General features: G+C 38.0%; 1 protein-coding gene across 6 annotated transcripts in view; it reads right to left on the reverse strand.

The window, feature by feature from the left end:
* Window positions 1-13,692, reverse strand: part of alpha-Spec (alpha spectrin) — a 60,699-nt gene extending 47,007 nt beyond the window's left edge. For 4 of the 6 annotated variants that reach the window (XM_053795361.2, XM_053795359.2, XM_053795360.2 and 1 more), the window contains exons 1-6: window positions 13,562-13,692; window positions 9,083-9,366; window positions 8,662-8,893; window positions 5,234-8,007; window positions 3,455-3,619; window positions 2,932-3,120 (exon numbers count right to left, since the gene is read on the reverse strand). In XM_053795361.2, coding sequence (XP_053651336.1) covers window positions 2,932-3,120; window positions 3,455-3,619; window positions 5,234-8,007; window positions 8,662-8,893; window positions 9,083-9,247 — 3,525 coding nt within the window. In that variant the 5' untranslated portion in view covers window positions 9,248-9,366; window positions 13,562-13,692. Of the gene's footprint in view, window positions 1-2,931; window positions 3,121-3,454; window positions 3,620-5,233; window positions 8,008-8,661; window positions 8,894-9,082; window positions 9,389-13,366; window positions 13,388-13,561 lie in introns of those variants that run through there. The other 2 variants (XM_053795358.2, XM_070101617.1) reach the window with 2 other exon arrangements.
* Between the last annotated feature and the right edge of the window lie 355 nt (window positions 13,693-14,047).

The following is a 14,047-nucleotide window of genomic DNA, read 5'->3' on the forward strand; positions in this document are numbered from 1 at the left end:
CTATATCTATCTCTCTCTATATCTATCTCTCTCTACATCTATCTCTCTCTACATCTATCTCTCTCTACATCTATCTCTCTACATCTATCTCTCTCTACATCTCTCTCTCTCTACATCCATCTCTCTCTACATCCATCTCTCTCTACATCTCTCTCTCTCTACATCTCTCTCTCTACATCCATCTCTCTCTACATCCATCTCTCTCTACATCCATCTCTCTCTACATCTCTCTCTCTCTCTACATCCATCTCTCTCTACATCCATCTCTCTCTACATCCATCTCTCTCTACATCTATCTCTCTCTATATCTATCTCTCTCTATATCTATCTCTCTCTATATCTATCTCTCTCTATATCTATCTCTCTCTATATCTATCTCTCTCTATATCTCTCTCTCTCTATATCTCTCTCTATATCTCTCTCTCTCTATATCTATCTCTCTCTATATCTATCTCTCTCTATATCTATCTCTATATCTATCTCTCTCTATATCTATATTTCTCTATATATCTCTCTATCTATATATCTCTCTATCTATATATCTCTCTATCTATATATCTCTCTATCTATATATCTATCTATATATATCTCTATATCTATATCTGTATCTTTATCCGTCTCATATGTACACAAATACAATTATACATAGTGTAAATTACCTAGGATAACCCAAAAATTCCAGGCAAAGATAGATAGACAGATGCACAAACATGTTTGTGTGTATCAGTGAAAACAAATAAAGCCAGGGTTCCCCCAAGCGCCCATTTATCAAATGTCACCGAGCTGAAAACAGATGTCCTAACACCATTCTTCAAGGAGAGTTTCATATATGTATACTCCAGGCAGACAGAGACAGAAAGACAGATAAGCAGAGACAGACAGGCAGAGGCAGAGACAAGACATGTTTGTGTGTAACAGCGAGGGTTAGCTGGAGCAGTGGGCATTTATCAAATGTCACTGGGATGTCAACAGTATAGGGATGCCTTTCATAACACCATGCTTCAAGGTATATGCCAGGGTAGGGTATCTGAAACATTGCTGGGACCTATAAATACTTTGTATATATTTCTAGACAATAGTAAATAACCCAGGCAGGTTTAAATGTTCACCTGTCAATGTGATTGTGACTATTTATGCACTATTTCAGTACCTAATATTCGTGTCAGAACAAAGATTGGCTATGAAATTACAAGAACTATTATAAATCGTAATTATCAGAACATAAAAATTATACAAATTAAAATAAAAACGAGAAAAAAAGGTACTATATCGGCAACACTTCTCCAAGCGGCAGGAGTCTATGTTGCCATCAGGTGAGCTTCCAGAGCCAACTTCATGGTCTTATATTTCGGTAAGTACTGACCCTAAAAAATTTTTTTAATCCCATAACACATAGAAAAATGTGCTCTTCATTTTAAAAGAACATTTTTTTTTTTATTTTTCAAAATATTTGGAGCGCCATGCGAGTGAACGTAGATCTACGTTTGGACAGTTTAAGGGTTAATGACCGAGTTCCATTCCCGAGACCACGTTGTTAAATGAATTCGTCACTAAGTGAGGAGCATACTATAATGGTAGTAAGTTTGTGTCAACCATCTTTGATATTGTTTTAATGTCACCTTTGCACCATTTATAACATTTCTGATTTATTTTTAAATGTTTATACATTAGTGTACTGTATATTGAAATAAACAGAATAGAGGAAATCGGCGTCAGTAAATGAGTACGTTGCTAAGTGAGGAGAGGCTGTACATACATTAATCATAGTCTGGAAGGTTATTACAACCAAGATGTCTGCACACTTTTGGCAAGACAGCTACTGAATGAATGATGGCAAACAGGTTTTTTTTTTTTCTGAGAGAAAAAGGGAGGGAAGTTACTCTACGTTGGTGGGAGACAGCCCATATGTTAATAAAAAAACTGAAGTTAGAACAGCAAAATTTAATACAAAATGTGCACCTATATTAGTGTTTTTCTACTTGTCACTACTAATGGATAGTGTATCTCATAATTTGATTCTGCAAAGAAAATATAATGTCAAGGGCAAATTTTCATTAATTTTACTGAAGTTAACAGGTTAGTGGAAGTGAATAAACTGAAAATTTTGGAGGGTATACCTGATTAACAATCCATTAATTTTATCCTTTGTGTCTGTGTGCAAAGTAACAATCCTGAGATCACTTGAGCGCTGTTTTTATGCTGGCGTTTGTTAAGCATTTATCAAAATACATAGTACTATTTAAATTAAAATACAGAGGTATGGGGTAGATTGAAAATACAGTGCTCGAGTACACAGAAGTTTGTCATTAGAGGAGGGTAGGAGCAGGTGAGAAGAGGAACAATTGGTGGAATAATAAAGTTGAAAGGATGGCAAGGGAAATAGTAGTAGTTAGCATTAAAGAGGTCTTTACAATATAAAAATTATATGTGGAGGTCAGAGTATACGAAGGAAAAAGGAAAAGTAAAACACTGTTGGAGTGTGTGCAATGTAACATATTAAAGGGATTCAGAGAAACTACTGGCAGTTCTGAGGGTGGGGAGTACAGTGCCTAAACTCTAGAGGGGCGCTACCATTACGGTTTGGATGATCATTTCAACTGTACTGTCTATGCACTTCCAGCAAGACATTATTAAACAACTGCAGGTGAGCTTTTTTTTTTTTTTTTTTGGGGGGGGGGGGGAAATTATATCTACATTACTGGAAAATGACTAATATGGTAAAAAGTCAATTTAAATAAAAATGCTTGTGAAATTTAGTGGAACTAGCAAAGCAGTAGTAAGTAGTTCATTATTAGATTCTGGAGATTTTACATTTAAAACTAGAATTTTCACCCTAATACAATATTAGAGGGGGTATAACTATTCTCTTATTAAAATTCTCAATGCTTTAATACAATAGATATTTGCTGCCATAGGCCCCTTATTACTAACCTGTGCCATTTGTTGGAGAGAGTTCCATTTAGTGTTAAGCTCTTCAATCTGTGTCTGGATCTTGAGAGCAGCTTCTGTCTGACCAAGACTCATGAGTTGCATGGCAATTTCATTCATCTCGGCCAATCGTACTTCATTAGCTTGCAAATCTGTTTTGAAATCGTCAAACTTTTTCTGTAACACTTCCACCTAAAAAAAATTATCAATAATTTAGTTAAGGCAACTGTTTTGACAAAGTATAATAATGTAAATATACAACTTAACAAATTTAAATTCAGCTTAAGGCAATTAGACCCCTCGTGTTTACAGTTAAAAGACATAAAAAAATGGATAATGTATGCTCTGGGTCAACAAGGGAATCCTTATCTTATAAGTATGCTTATCTTACCAAAGTGTATCGGAACAATTTTGTAACATTATTTTAAACAGTAAACCCCTTCCCAGTTGAAAGCAAGTCCACTTCCATGGATCAAAGCCTCTTCAACTATGGGTGATGATCAATAAAAAGTTTCATTGCATTTACCTGTTCAAGATCTTCCCCTACATCCTCAATCTGTGCATGCTGCTCCTTATCCTTTATCCACTGTGCAAGCTCAGCTGCCTCACGTACAAGCACATATGCTTGCACCGTCTCACTCAGCTTCTTTTGGCGCTCACGGGCTGAAGCCATAAGGTTCTCGTACTGACCCTGTTGAAAATTGTCTTGTTAAACTTACAGTACAAGTTTAATGTACATGTAGTTAGAACATTAGTAGCATTTTAAAAATAACCTTCAAGGACCAAATTTAGTAAGTGCTAAAATCACTTCAAAAAAATTTAAGCGCCTGGATTAACCCTTTCAGGGTGGGTGCAATAGTACTACAGCTTTGAAATGCGAATCAGTGCCATAGTTCTAAATGATGATATCGACTCTCTTTTAAGTTGTGTGCAGTAAATTTGGGCTTTGATATGAAAGAATGGCTGTGCGTGTTAAGTGTGTACCATATAAAAAAAATCCTGCAGCACACAGTGAATAGGAAAAAAATTGTAACCATGTTTTTGGTTTAAAACAAATGACTGTGGTGTATTTTTGTATGGTTTTCATCGTTGTATTCTCTTGGTTTCTTGGTCTCATTGATAGAATAAAAGATATATTACAGAAATAGAGATGATTTTGATTGGCTTCAAGACTGAAAGTAGCTTGAAATTGAGCTCAAATTAGAGGAAATGTTCAATTTTCGCTGATATTACAGAATACACAAACATCACTCATTCAATATGCATCCAACTGGTTGGTCTAATATGCATTCAGAAATGCACTGACATTTTATATAATTATTACAATAATTCAAGTCTCCATAACAGTAAATTTTCTAATTTTTTTTGTGAATAACAATTCAAAATGGAAAGCAAGCATAATATAGAAGAAGCCTGGAGACATAACTAATGAACAGCAGAAATGCTTTTTTTTTTTTTTTTTTTAGCACCAGAAATACCTACATTATTTATTCTGGATGCTATTTTTAAGTTGGCAATTTTTTAATTTTGTGAAATTAGCCAAATTACTGATTTCTGATCACTTTATTGGGTAGATGAAATAGGTAATGGGCAGTTTCTTGTACTTAATCAATAAAGAAATACATGTACTAGCAAAATAGCAGTCTGGTAGACTGGAACAATGGAATTGGCCGAAAATAGAGCTCAAAGTGGACAAAATCGCCAATGTGTAGATATCACTGAGACCGCTAACTTTGTGAGAGCATAATTCCATATGTTTTCCATCAAATTTCATACTTTTGGTTTCATTACCTTCGGAAACTATTCTCTATTATTTCATTTTAAAACTTTTTTTTTTTTTTTTTTTTTTTTTTAAATTCTTCAACTATGAAAGCAAATCTAGGATCAGGGATTCCAACCCTGAAAGGGTTAGAGAGAAAATGAGGATAGTCAACCCAAGAAAATTTTTCCCTGTTCTTGATAATGGGATGTTAACACAAGTGAATTACAGTAAGGAGTTTTTACAGAACACACTGTTGGAGTGTGAGAAAGGTAACTTTCATGAAGGAATAAAATTATAGTACAGTGGACCCCTGGTTTACGATATTATTTCATTCAAGAAGTATGTACAGGTGCCAGTACTGACCGAATTTGCTCCCATAAGGAATATTGTGAATTAGATTAGTCAATTTCAGACCCCCAAACATACACATATAAACGCACTTACATAATTGGTCGCATTGGGAGCTGATCGTAAACCGGGGGTCCACTGTACTTTCAAACTAGATTTGTGTCAGTAATGAAGCTTTAGAAACAACAAACCAACCTTGATCTGATTTTGTCGAGCAGCAATGGAGTTGCCATCAGCCAGGTTTTGTTGTGATGCTGTAAGACCTGAATCAATTTTCTTCACATAAGCAGCAGGAACAAATCCTTGGCGGTCATTCACTTCTACTTTCCACCAATCTTTGTTAGTAGCATTTAGGAGGGTCAAGACATCATTCTTCTTCATCGAGACCTCCCTGGGAGATTTCTCAGTGTAGTCATACAAAGCTACCACACACTCTTTGCCAGTGATATCCATAACAGGTACTTCCTGTTGACGACATGCAGCTGCCTGTTCATCCAGAGCAGCAATGGTTGAACTGAAAGCCTCCAAATCACTCATAAGAGCTTCATGCTTCTTCAATAAAGCTTCAGCAGAATCTTCATCTTTGCCAAAGTCTCCTCCGCCTGCAATAGGTTCTTTTTCTTTCATCCATGACTCAGCCTCATTAGCATCTGCAAAGTACTGGTGAGCCTGAAGAGAATCATCCAGATCCTGACGGCGCTGGTTGGCTCGCTCCTTTAGCTGAGCCCAATGCTGGCTCAAAGTATTAACCCTCTGTTTAATTTCCTCTCCTGCAAAGTGCCCATCACTAATCATTTCCTCTCCAGATGATGTAACAGCTACAATTCTATGTTCATGATTATTTATTTCTGCAAGAACAGCTTGGTGCTTTTTAATTAGATTCTGCACACCAATAAGATCTCTGCCACGATTTGTGGATGCTGCAATGGGCTCTTTCTCTCTGATCCAGGCCTCTTCATCATCAATATCACGGAACAACTGTTGTACAAGGAGGGAGTCCTTCAGGCGCTCCTTACGGACTGTCATTGGCTTTTGAAGGGCATTGTAACGTTCCTGAAGTGTCATTTGTTTGGCCTTAATGTTCTCGGCATCAAAATGCCCACGATCTACAAATTGATCAGCAGCAATTCTGACACCAGTGATTCTGTCCTGGTGAGCTCCAACATCAGCCTCAAGCAAGGCATGTTTTTTAAGCAAATTCTGTACACCAGTTAGATCTTTGCCATAGTCTTCACTCATAAGCTGACCTTCAATTTCAGAAAGCCAGAGCTCAATGTCTTCAACACCACGATTAAACTGCTGTTGCTGCGATGCTTCCTCTAGCTTGGAGCCCTTCCTGCGAGTTGCCTCCTCCAGGGAAGTCCAAAGCTGAACAATTTCCTCCATGCGACTGCTGATTTTATCGCTTGCATAATGATCAGCATCGAGCAGCTCTTTTCCAGTCGAAGTTATCTCTTCAATACGGGACTTGTTAGCACTTAGCTCTTGGTCAAAGTTCTGATGCTTCTGAACTTTCCCATTTAAGTTGGTTGGGTCTAAATAACTGTCATCTGTAGCAAATTTCAATTTCTCATTGATCCAACCTTTGGTTTCATCACAGTCACGTTCAAACTGCTGTAAACGATACGAATCTTCTAGCATAGTACGGCGACGTGCAGACATGTCAAGCAAGGCAGTGCGACGTTCCAGTAGAAGTTCGCGCCTCTGAGAAACATCATCTGCAGCATAATGCTGCCCTTCAATTAACTTTGTAGCAAATTCATCCAAAGCCTTTATCTTTTCTTCCTGAGCAGCAAGTGACTTCTCAAAGTCTTCATGCTTCTTGATCAGAGCTTCAACTGAATCAATTGAATCTCCTAAATCTTCATTTTCAAGAAAAGCTTCTTGCTTGGCCATCCAAGTGTCAGCCTGTTCTGTATCACGATAAAAAAGTTGCAAATCCATACACTGCTCATACAATATGCGACGTTCTTCCCACAAGGCCAGTAAAGCAGCTTTTTCTTGAGTAAGGGTGCTTAGTTTTTCCTTTACTTCCTCAGAAGCATGATGATTTTTCTCAACAAGCTTTTCTCCTGCCTCATGGGTAGTCTTGAAGCTATCTTCACGGGCATCAATTTCACCCTTGTGCTCTTGGTGACGTTCAAGTAGAGCTTCAGCTCCAGCCACATCCTTAGCAAGCTCATCAGCTGAAATGATGGCACGCATATCATTGATCCAAGAAATCAAATCACGGAAATCGGAGAGAAAACGATGCAAATAGTATGAATCGTCTAAACGACGACGACGTTCCTGAGCCTTTGCTGTAAGTGTGGACCAAGAATGTTCAATCTCTGCTAATTTTGCCTTTGTTTGTTCAGCATGATCAGAGTGGATGCCACACAGACGTGTGGCTTCTTCTCCTAGGGTTGATACTTTATCCTCTAAGGCAGCCAGGTCACGCTCAAGACCCTCATGTTTACGCTGAAGAGTCTGTACTGAGGCTAGGTCACGACCGTAGTCATCAGAAGAGAGTACAACGTCTTTCTCTGCAATCCAAGCAATGGTCTCGTCTGCATCCCTATTAAAACGCTGAATTTCATGTGCACCAAAGAGCTTCTCCTGCCGAGTAATAGCAAGTTGGCGCAGGCGCTGCCAAGCTTCATTCAGGTCTTTCTTGCGCTTTGTGATAACTTCCACCTCTGGGTGTCCTTCTGCTACCAGCTTCTCAGCAAGAGCATTTACTTCTGTGACACGGTACTCCTGGGCAGCCATATCCTTTTGGAACTCATCAAACTTACGCTGGAGGACCTCCACGTGCTCCAGATCAACACCAAACTCTTCTGAAGTAACGTAAGTTTCCTTGTCATTAATCCAATACATAACTTCATCACACTGACGCTGGAACTGCACCAAAACTAAGGCTTGATTGAGACGCATTCCTTTGTCTGCCAGGCGGCTCAGGAGCAACTCCCACAGGCGGTGAAGTTCATCTGAAGCAAAATAAAGCATTCATATATTACATTAAGTATATTTCCCTGACTAATAAATCTGGAATTGGAAGGTGTATAAATCTGAATCTGAAGTCGAGGGAAGGCAGAGTAGTAGTAATCCTAGGAAAAGTTGAAGAATAGCAGTAAAGGTTTTGTATGAGAGGAGCCTGAACAGCAAACAAGTGAGTGAGCATGTTAGGTAGGAGTGGAGTCAAGTGGTTTTTACAATCTTGATGTAGTGGTGGAGCACGAGCAAGGTAACGTTAATGAAGGGACTTGGGGAAACTGGTTAGCCAGACTAGAGTCCTGGAGGTGGAAAATACAGTGCCTGCATTTTAATTATACTGTACCATACACCACCTCTTGTGGAGTATGGTACAGCATAATTGTCATCAATGTCTTTCAAAATCTTATTTAATCAACCTCGAGTTTCTTATAATTATGATTTTAATCTAATTATGACTATACATATTATAAATCTTAAGATTTACTTGCCCTTCTATTTTTTTAAACAATTACCATCACTCGGCAAGATACATGTAAATGTCTACTTAGTACAGACTAAAATGATTTAGAACAGCAAAGGTTATAATCAATTAGTAAAGCTAAATGGATCAACTGATAACCTGGAAAAGATTGATAAAAGATATTTACCCAGTTTCTGCCTGATGATATCTGAAGCAAAGTGTTGTTGGTTAATCATTTCAGAGCCAGTGTTATCCAGAACAACAATAGCATTGGAGTGTGCTGCAACCTCAGCTTCAAAAGCTTGGTGCTTCTGAATCTTAGCCTGGAGATTGGTGGGGTCTTTGTAGCTCTCATCAGAGGCAGCCTGAAGTTTCTCATGGATCCATGATTCCAATTCATCAGCATCACGTTTGAAATACTAAAATAAAAAATGAACAATATAAATTTCTTAAAATGTTAAGTTATTAGTTTTCAGTACTGTACATAAAACATTCAGTATACAGTAATTAATTTAGTTGATAATATTTAAATGTTATGTCAAATTATGAGTTTTAAATAATTAAACAAAATTCATCACATACACTAAAATAAAAAATTGCATTCTTACTTGGAATTTCCGGGAGTCTTCCAACTTATCCCTCTTAAGACGTGCTTCCGCTCGGAACTGGGAATATCTTGAGAGCACTTGGTCACGTCTATCTTGGATGTCCTCGGCAGTCTCCAAGATTCGCACTTCCTTAACCACAACGTTTCCCTCCATTTTGGCTTCCATAAGAATGCTCTTTCTTTGCAACTTAAAACTTTGTTCAAACCAGCTACTTTTGTTTGTGCATCAACTTGTGGAAACTGCTCTATTTTCAGCCAAAGATGGTGTTCACAATTCTGATTTGGCTGAAAGTCAAAAGCACAAAATCTGAAAAATTTTAAAGTAATAATAATCACAAAATGAAATTCCTGATTTGACTGAACAAATAACAATTTTTGCTTAGACATGAGCCTTACAATGCAATCAAGGAACCACACTCAAAGCACACATTAATTTCAGAGGAACAAAAGCCCTTAGCTGCATGCAACTTTCTAAACAGCATTCTTATGACAGATTTCAGCAGTGGACACTAATTCTGAGACCCATCCATAGACTATAAAGAAAACCAAAGTAATTTGTGGCCCTGTGGCCAGGTGGCTCAAGCTCCCACGTAGGGAGACACTGGTCAGAGAAATAGCAAGCATCGAACTTAAGCTAAAGGAATCTTATAGGAGTCAGGAATCGCGGGAAGAACTAAAAGTCATAAATGAAATCGAAAGAAACCCAAAGTATTTCTTCTCCTATGCCAAATCAAAGTCGAGAACAACGTCCAGTATTGGGCCCCTACTTAAACAAGATGGGTCCTACACAGATGACAGCAAGGAAATGAGTGAGCTACTCAAGTCCCAATATGACTCAGTTTTTAGCAAGCCTCTAACCAGACTGAGAGTCGAAGATCAAAATTAATTTTTTATGGGAGAGCCACAGAATTTGGTTAACACAAGCCTATCCGATGTTATCCTGATGCCAAATGACTTCGAACAGGCGATAAATGACATGCCCATGCACTCTGCCCTTAGGCCAGACTTATGGAACTCCGTGTTCATCAAGAACTGCAAGAAGCCTTGTATCACGAGCCTTTACCATCCTATGGAGAGGGAGCATGGACACGGGGGTCGTCCCACAGTTACTAAAAACAACAGACATAGCCCCACTCCACAAAGGGGGCAGTAAAGCAACAGCAAAGAACTACAGACCGATAGCACTAACATCCTATATCATAAAAATCTTTGAAAGGGTCCTAAGAAGCAAGATCACCACCCATCTAGAAACCCATCAGTTACACAACCCAGGGCAACATGGGTTTAGAACAGGTCGCTCCTGTCTGTCTCAACTATTGGATCACTACGACAAGGTCCTAGATGCACTAGAAGACAAAAAGAATGCAGATGTAATATATAAAGACTTTGCAAAAGCTAACCCTCAGGGGTTAAAAATCCGAAGAAAATCTTCTCTCTCTCTTATCTATTTACAAAGCACAAGAATAGTTTTGATATTTAAGATATGACTGTCTTTGAATTTTTAACCCTGGAGGGTTAGCCACCCAGGATAACCCAAGAAAGTCAGTGCGTCATCGAGGACTGTCTAACTCATTTCCATTGGGGTCCTTAATCTTGTCCCCCAGGATTCGACTCACACTACTCGACTAACACCCAGGTACCTATTTGCTGCTAGTCTCAGTAGTAGTAACCAGTTACCAGTAACCAGTGTACCAGTAGATGACTCACTACCAACCGTCTCTGCGTGAATCACTGTCTGTATTCATATTGTTGCTGACCACAGCAGTATTTCAAACACCCCCCTCACATATGGGTACTGGGGTTAGTCAGTCTTACGAGAGAGAGCAAGGAGGCAGGTCACCGGCTGTTTGGCGCCTACCAATACTTACCGTTATAATTATACGTACTACCAGCCTACGTGAGTATTTCTTTACCCTATCCACGTGTTCGAACCCCACATGATACTAGGTGAACAGGACAACAGGTGTAAGGAAACGTGTCGAAATGTTTCCACTCGCCGGGAATCGAACCCAGGCCCTCCGTGTGTGAAACAGGAGCTTTAGCCACCAGGCACTTTACAAATTCCATTTCTAATATTTCCAATTTTCACTTGATACTAAATAACCACAAAACAAAACTATTGGGTCTATTTTGTAAAGTCCACAATCCATGTCCCTAATTCTTTCCTTATCACTGACCACATCAGAAAATTTAGACAAAGCAAACATTTTCACTATTAATTAATGGGGTATGCCAAAAAGATACTGTGTTACTCAGGCCCACACCTTATACCTTTGATAAGCATTGAATAGATGAGAATTTTTCTATTCCCACAGCCCAGCCCTGGGCCAGGATCCCTCCTATCCATGACATCTTAACATACCGAACATATACTGTACCTCAAAGTGAAATCAAACAAATAATAGTAAATGGATAAACATTAGTTTAAAAAAACTTGCAGAACTGACAAGATTCAAATCCAGGTCAATTCTAAACCATATTGCATTAAAAATATGGTTTAGAATTGACTTAATGTGTGTAATGATGAAACTGGTTTTGTTTTCCTTATACTACTGTAGTAGGCCAATTTTACAGTTGGCCTACTACAGTACCATTAATGTTTAACAGCAAATTAATACAGTAATATTTACATATATTGCTTTGCATAGTTATCCCTTGAAAGCAAACCAGTTTTACCTTTTTATTGAAGAACTTCATCACTTTGTGATTTAATGTAAAGATATGCATGAACACAATGAATGAATGAATGAAGTATTGCTACTTCTATATGTGCAGCATCATTAAACTGATTAAAAAATCTTAGAGAAACAATGGTAAAGGGTTGATAAAATCCAACAAATTTGAGATGTATGTAATGTGAATGGAATGTACAGCCAGTTGGTAAGATAAGGTCAGCTTATGATAAGATATCTATGCAGTGTACCATATGCACGTTCTGCCCAAATACTGCAAATTAGGAAAGACATGCAATATATAATACACAAATCCAGTATAAAACATTAAACTTCTTGCTAAAATTACCCACAAACAGCACCTTAGATGCCTTAGTCCTGGGCTGGGCAACACACACAAGTAGGTTTCCTTATATACATGCTGCCCACATTAATTAAGTAGAATACTGGAAAGTTTCCACACTATATAATGTCACATCCTAGGAAATGATCCCAATGTAAATAACCCATACTACTTTGCTTTATTAATAGGTTTATTTAGCCACAGGTACACATAAGCACAATTATCATACTGTAAATAAGTAATTATTTACCAAAAACAAATAAAAGAATAAGTCAAAGCGACTTATTTCCATTGGGGTCCTTAACACATTAAGTTACAGGTAAGTACACGGTTCTGAGAATCGCAGCACCACCCAGGTCTCCTAAATTGGAAAGGATATTTTACAGGCATAAGAAGTTTTAGAAAGAACAGGGGGAAAAAACTGAATGAATGATACAGTATTATATTATCACCCTAAACAGTAAGTGGAAGATTAGCTTTGGCTATATTATGATAATAGGCATGTAGTGGCACACAGTATCTCTCCTCAGGGTGGCAAAGTATTTCTGGATGCCACACCCATAGCTGCCATGGAGGGATTTAGGACGAGACAGGCAGACTGAGCAACTTGAATTACCAATTACCGCTACATTTTACCCCTCAATATCACATTGCGTCAGTTTTAATTCAGAATACTGCTTCTAAAATTCAATGAAAATGATGAGTCACTTCTAATTTTAAGTACAGTAGAGATAAAAACGTCTCAAAGCTACAGAAGAAAAAGTTGCACGAAATTATGACTTGACAACCGGAAGCGGCCCCGCCCAGCTAACTTTTAGCTGAATCAAGAACTCTTCTTCCTATTAACGTTAACAATTACACTAGGAAGTACCACTGAACCAAGATTATTACTGATATTTAATAATTGAATCATGGGAGACATATAAAGTAGTAAATGTTAATCAAGAGTCTAGCACCGGCGGATTAAAACATCCTTGACCCACTACTACCACCTTTCTCTTCACTTTACAGCTGACAACTGCTATTCAATAATGAACAAGTCATGATGGAATAAGTAACTAAGAATGTAGGGTACAAAGGTGTAATAATAAGCACTGTGTTATACACAAGAGGTGTGTAGTAAGTATAAAGTCAATGGACGGTAATACATAATGATGTCATCCACCAAAGTTTAAAGACCTTTAACCATTTCGCAAATTATAACCACTTCGCCATAGCCAAGATGCGACCTTTTAGAATCATTTCAGCACTCGTAGAGGCAGCACATCACCTGGAGAAATGATAATATTAACAAATAAGCCGAAACACTAAGAGTGGGTGGGTGGGCGAGGCAGTAATGTCGGGTTGGGTGGGTCATCCTCCATCACTCCTCACTTATACCTCGCCCAACACCATCACTACACTCATCTAACACACAAATTCGAGTTATTTAGCAGAGGACAATGGATATTATGTAACTATTTACCTGGTGTGTGTTGTAAAGAGTGTTAAGATAACAGCTTCCTCCTCCCTGGACTCCTGACGGCTAACTATCTGGCTCTTACAACCACCCAACATCCCACACACACTCAACATTTCTATCTTCATTTATCTCATAACACAAGCTAACAAATGATTCTAACACAATGTGGCTTTCTCCTATTGCTAATTACATATTTTTTACGAATATATAGCATCGTGAACGATAAAATAAGAAAGATTTATATAAAAAACATAAGCTGTAAAAGAGAGGGTGAGCACTCACTTCAACTGCCTATTGAGTTTTCTTTTGCTTAAAAATTGACAACTGCAAATTATAATATTCTCTGTAAACTATAATGTTCTCTGTAAATTATAATATTCTCTGTAAACTATAATATTCTCTGTAAATTATTATATTCTCTGTAAACTATAATGTTCTCTGTAAACTATAATATTCTCTCCCCCTGTTATGTGTGACCTATGAAGAGTA

The sequence above is a fragment of the Cherax quadricarinatus genome, chromosome 78 (assembly GCF_038502225.1).
Source record: "Cherax quadricarinatus isolate ZL_2023a chromosome 78, ASM3850222v1, whole genome shotgun sequence".
In the NCBI taxonomy this organism is placed as follows: Eukaryota; Metazoa; Arthropoda; class Malacostraca; order Decapoda; family Parastacidae; genus Cherax; species Cherax quadricarinatus.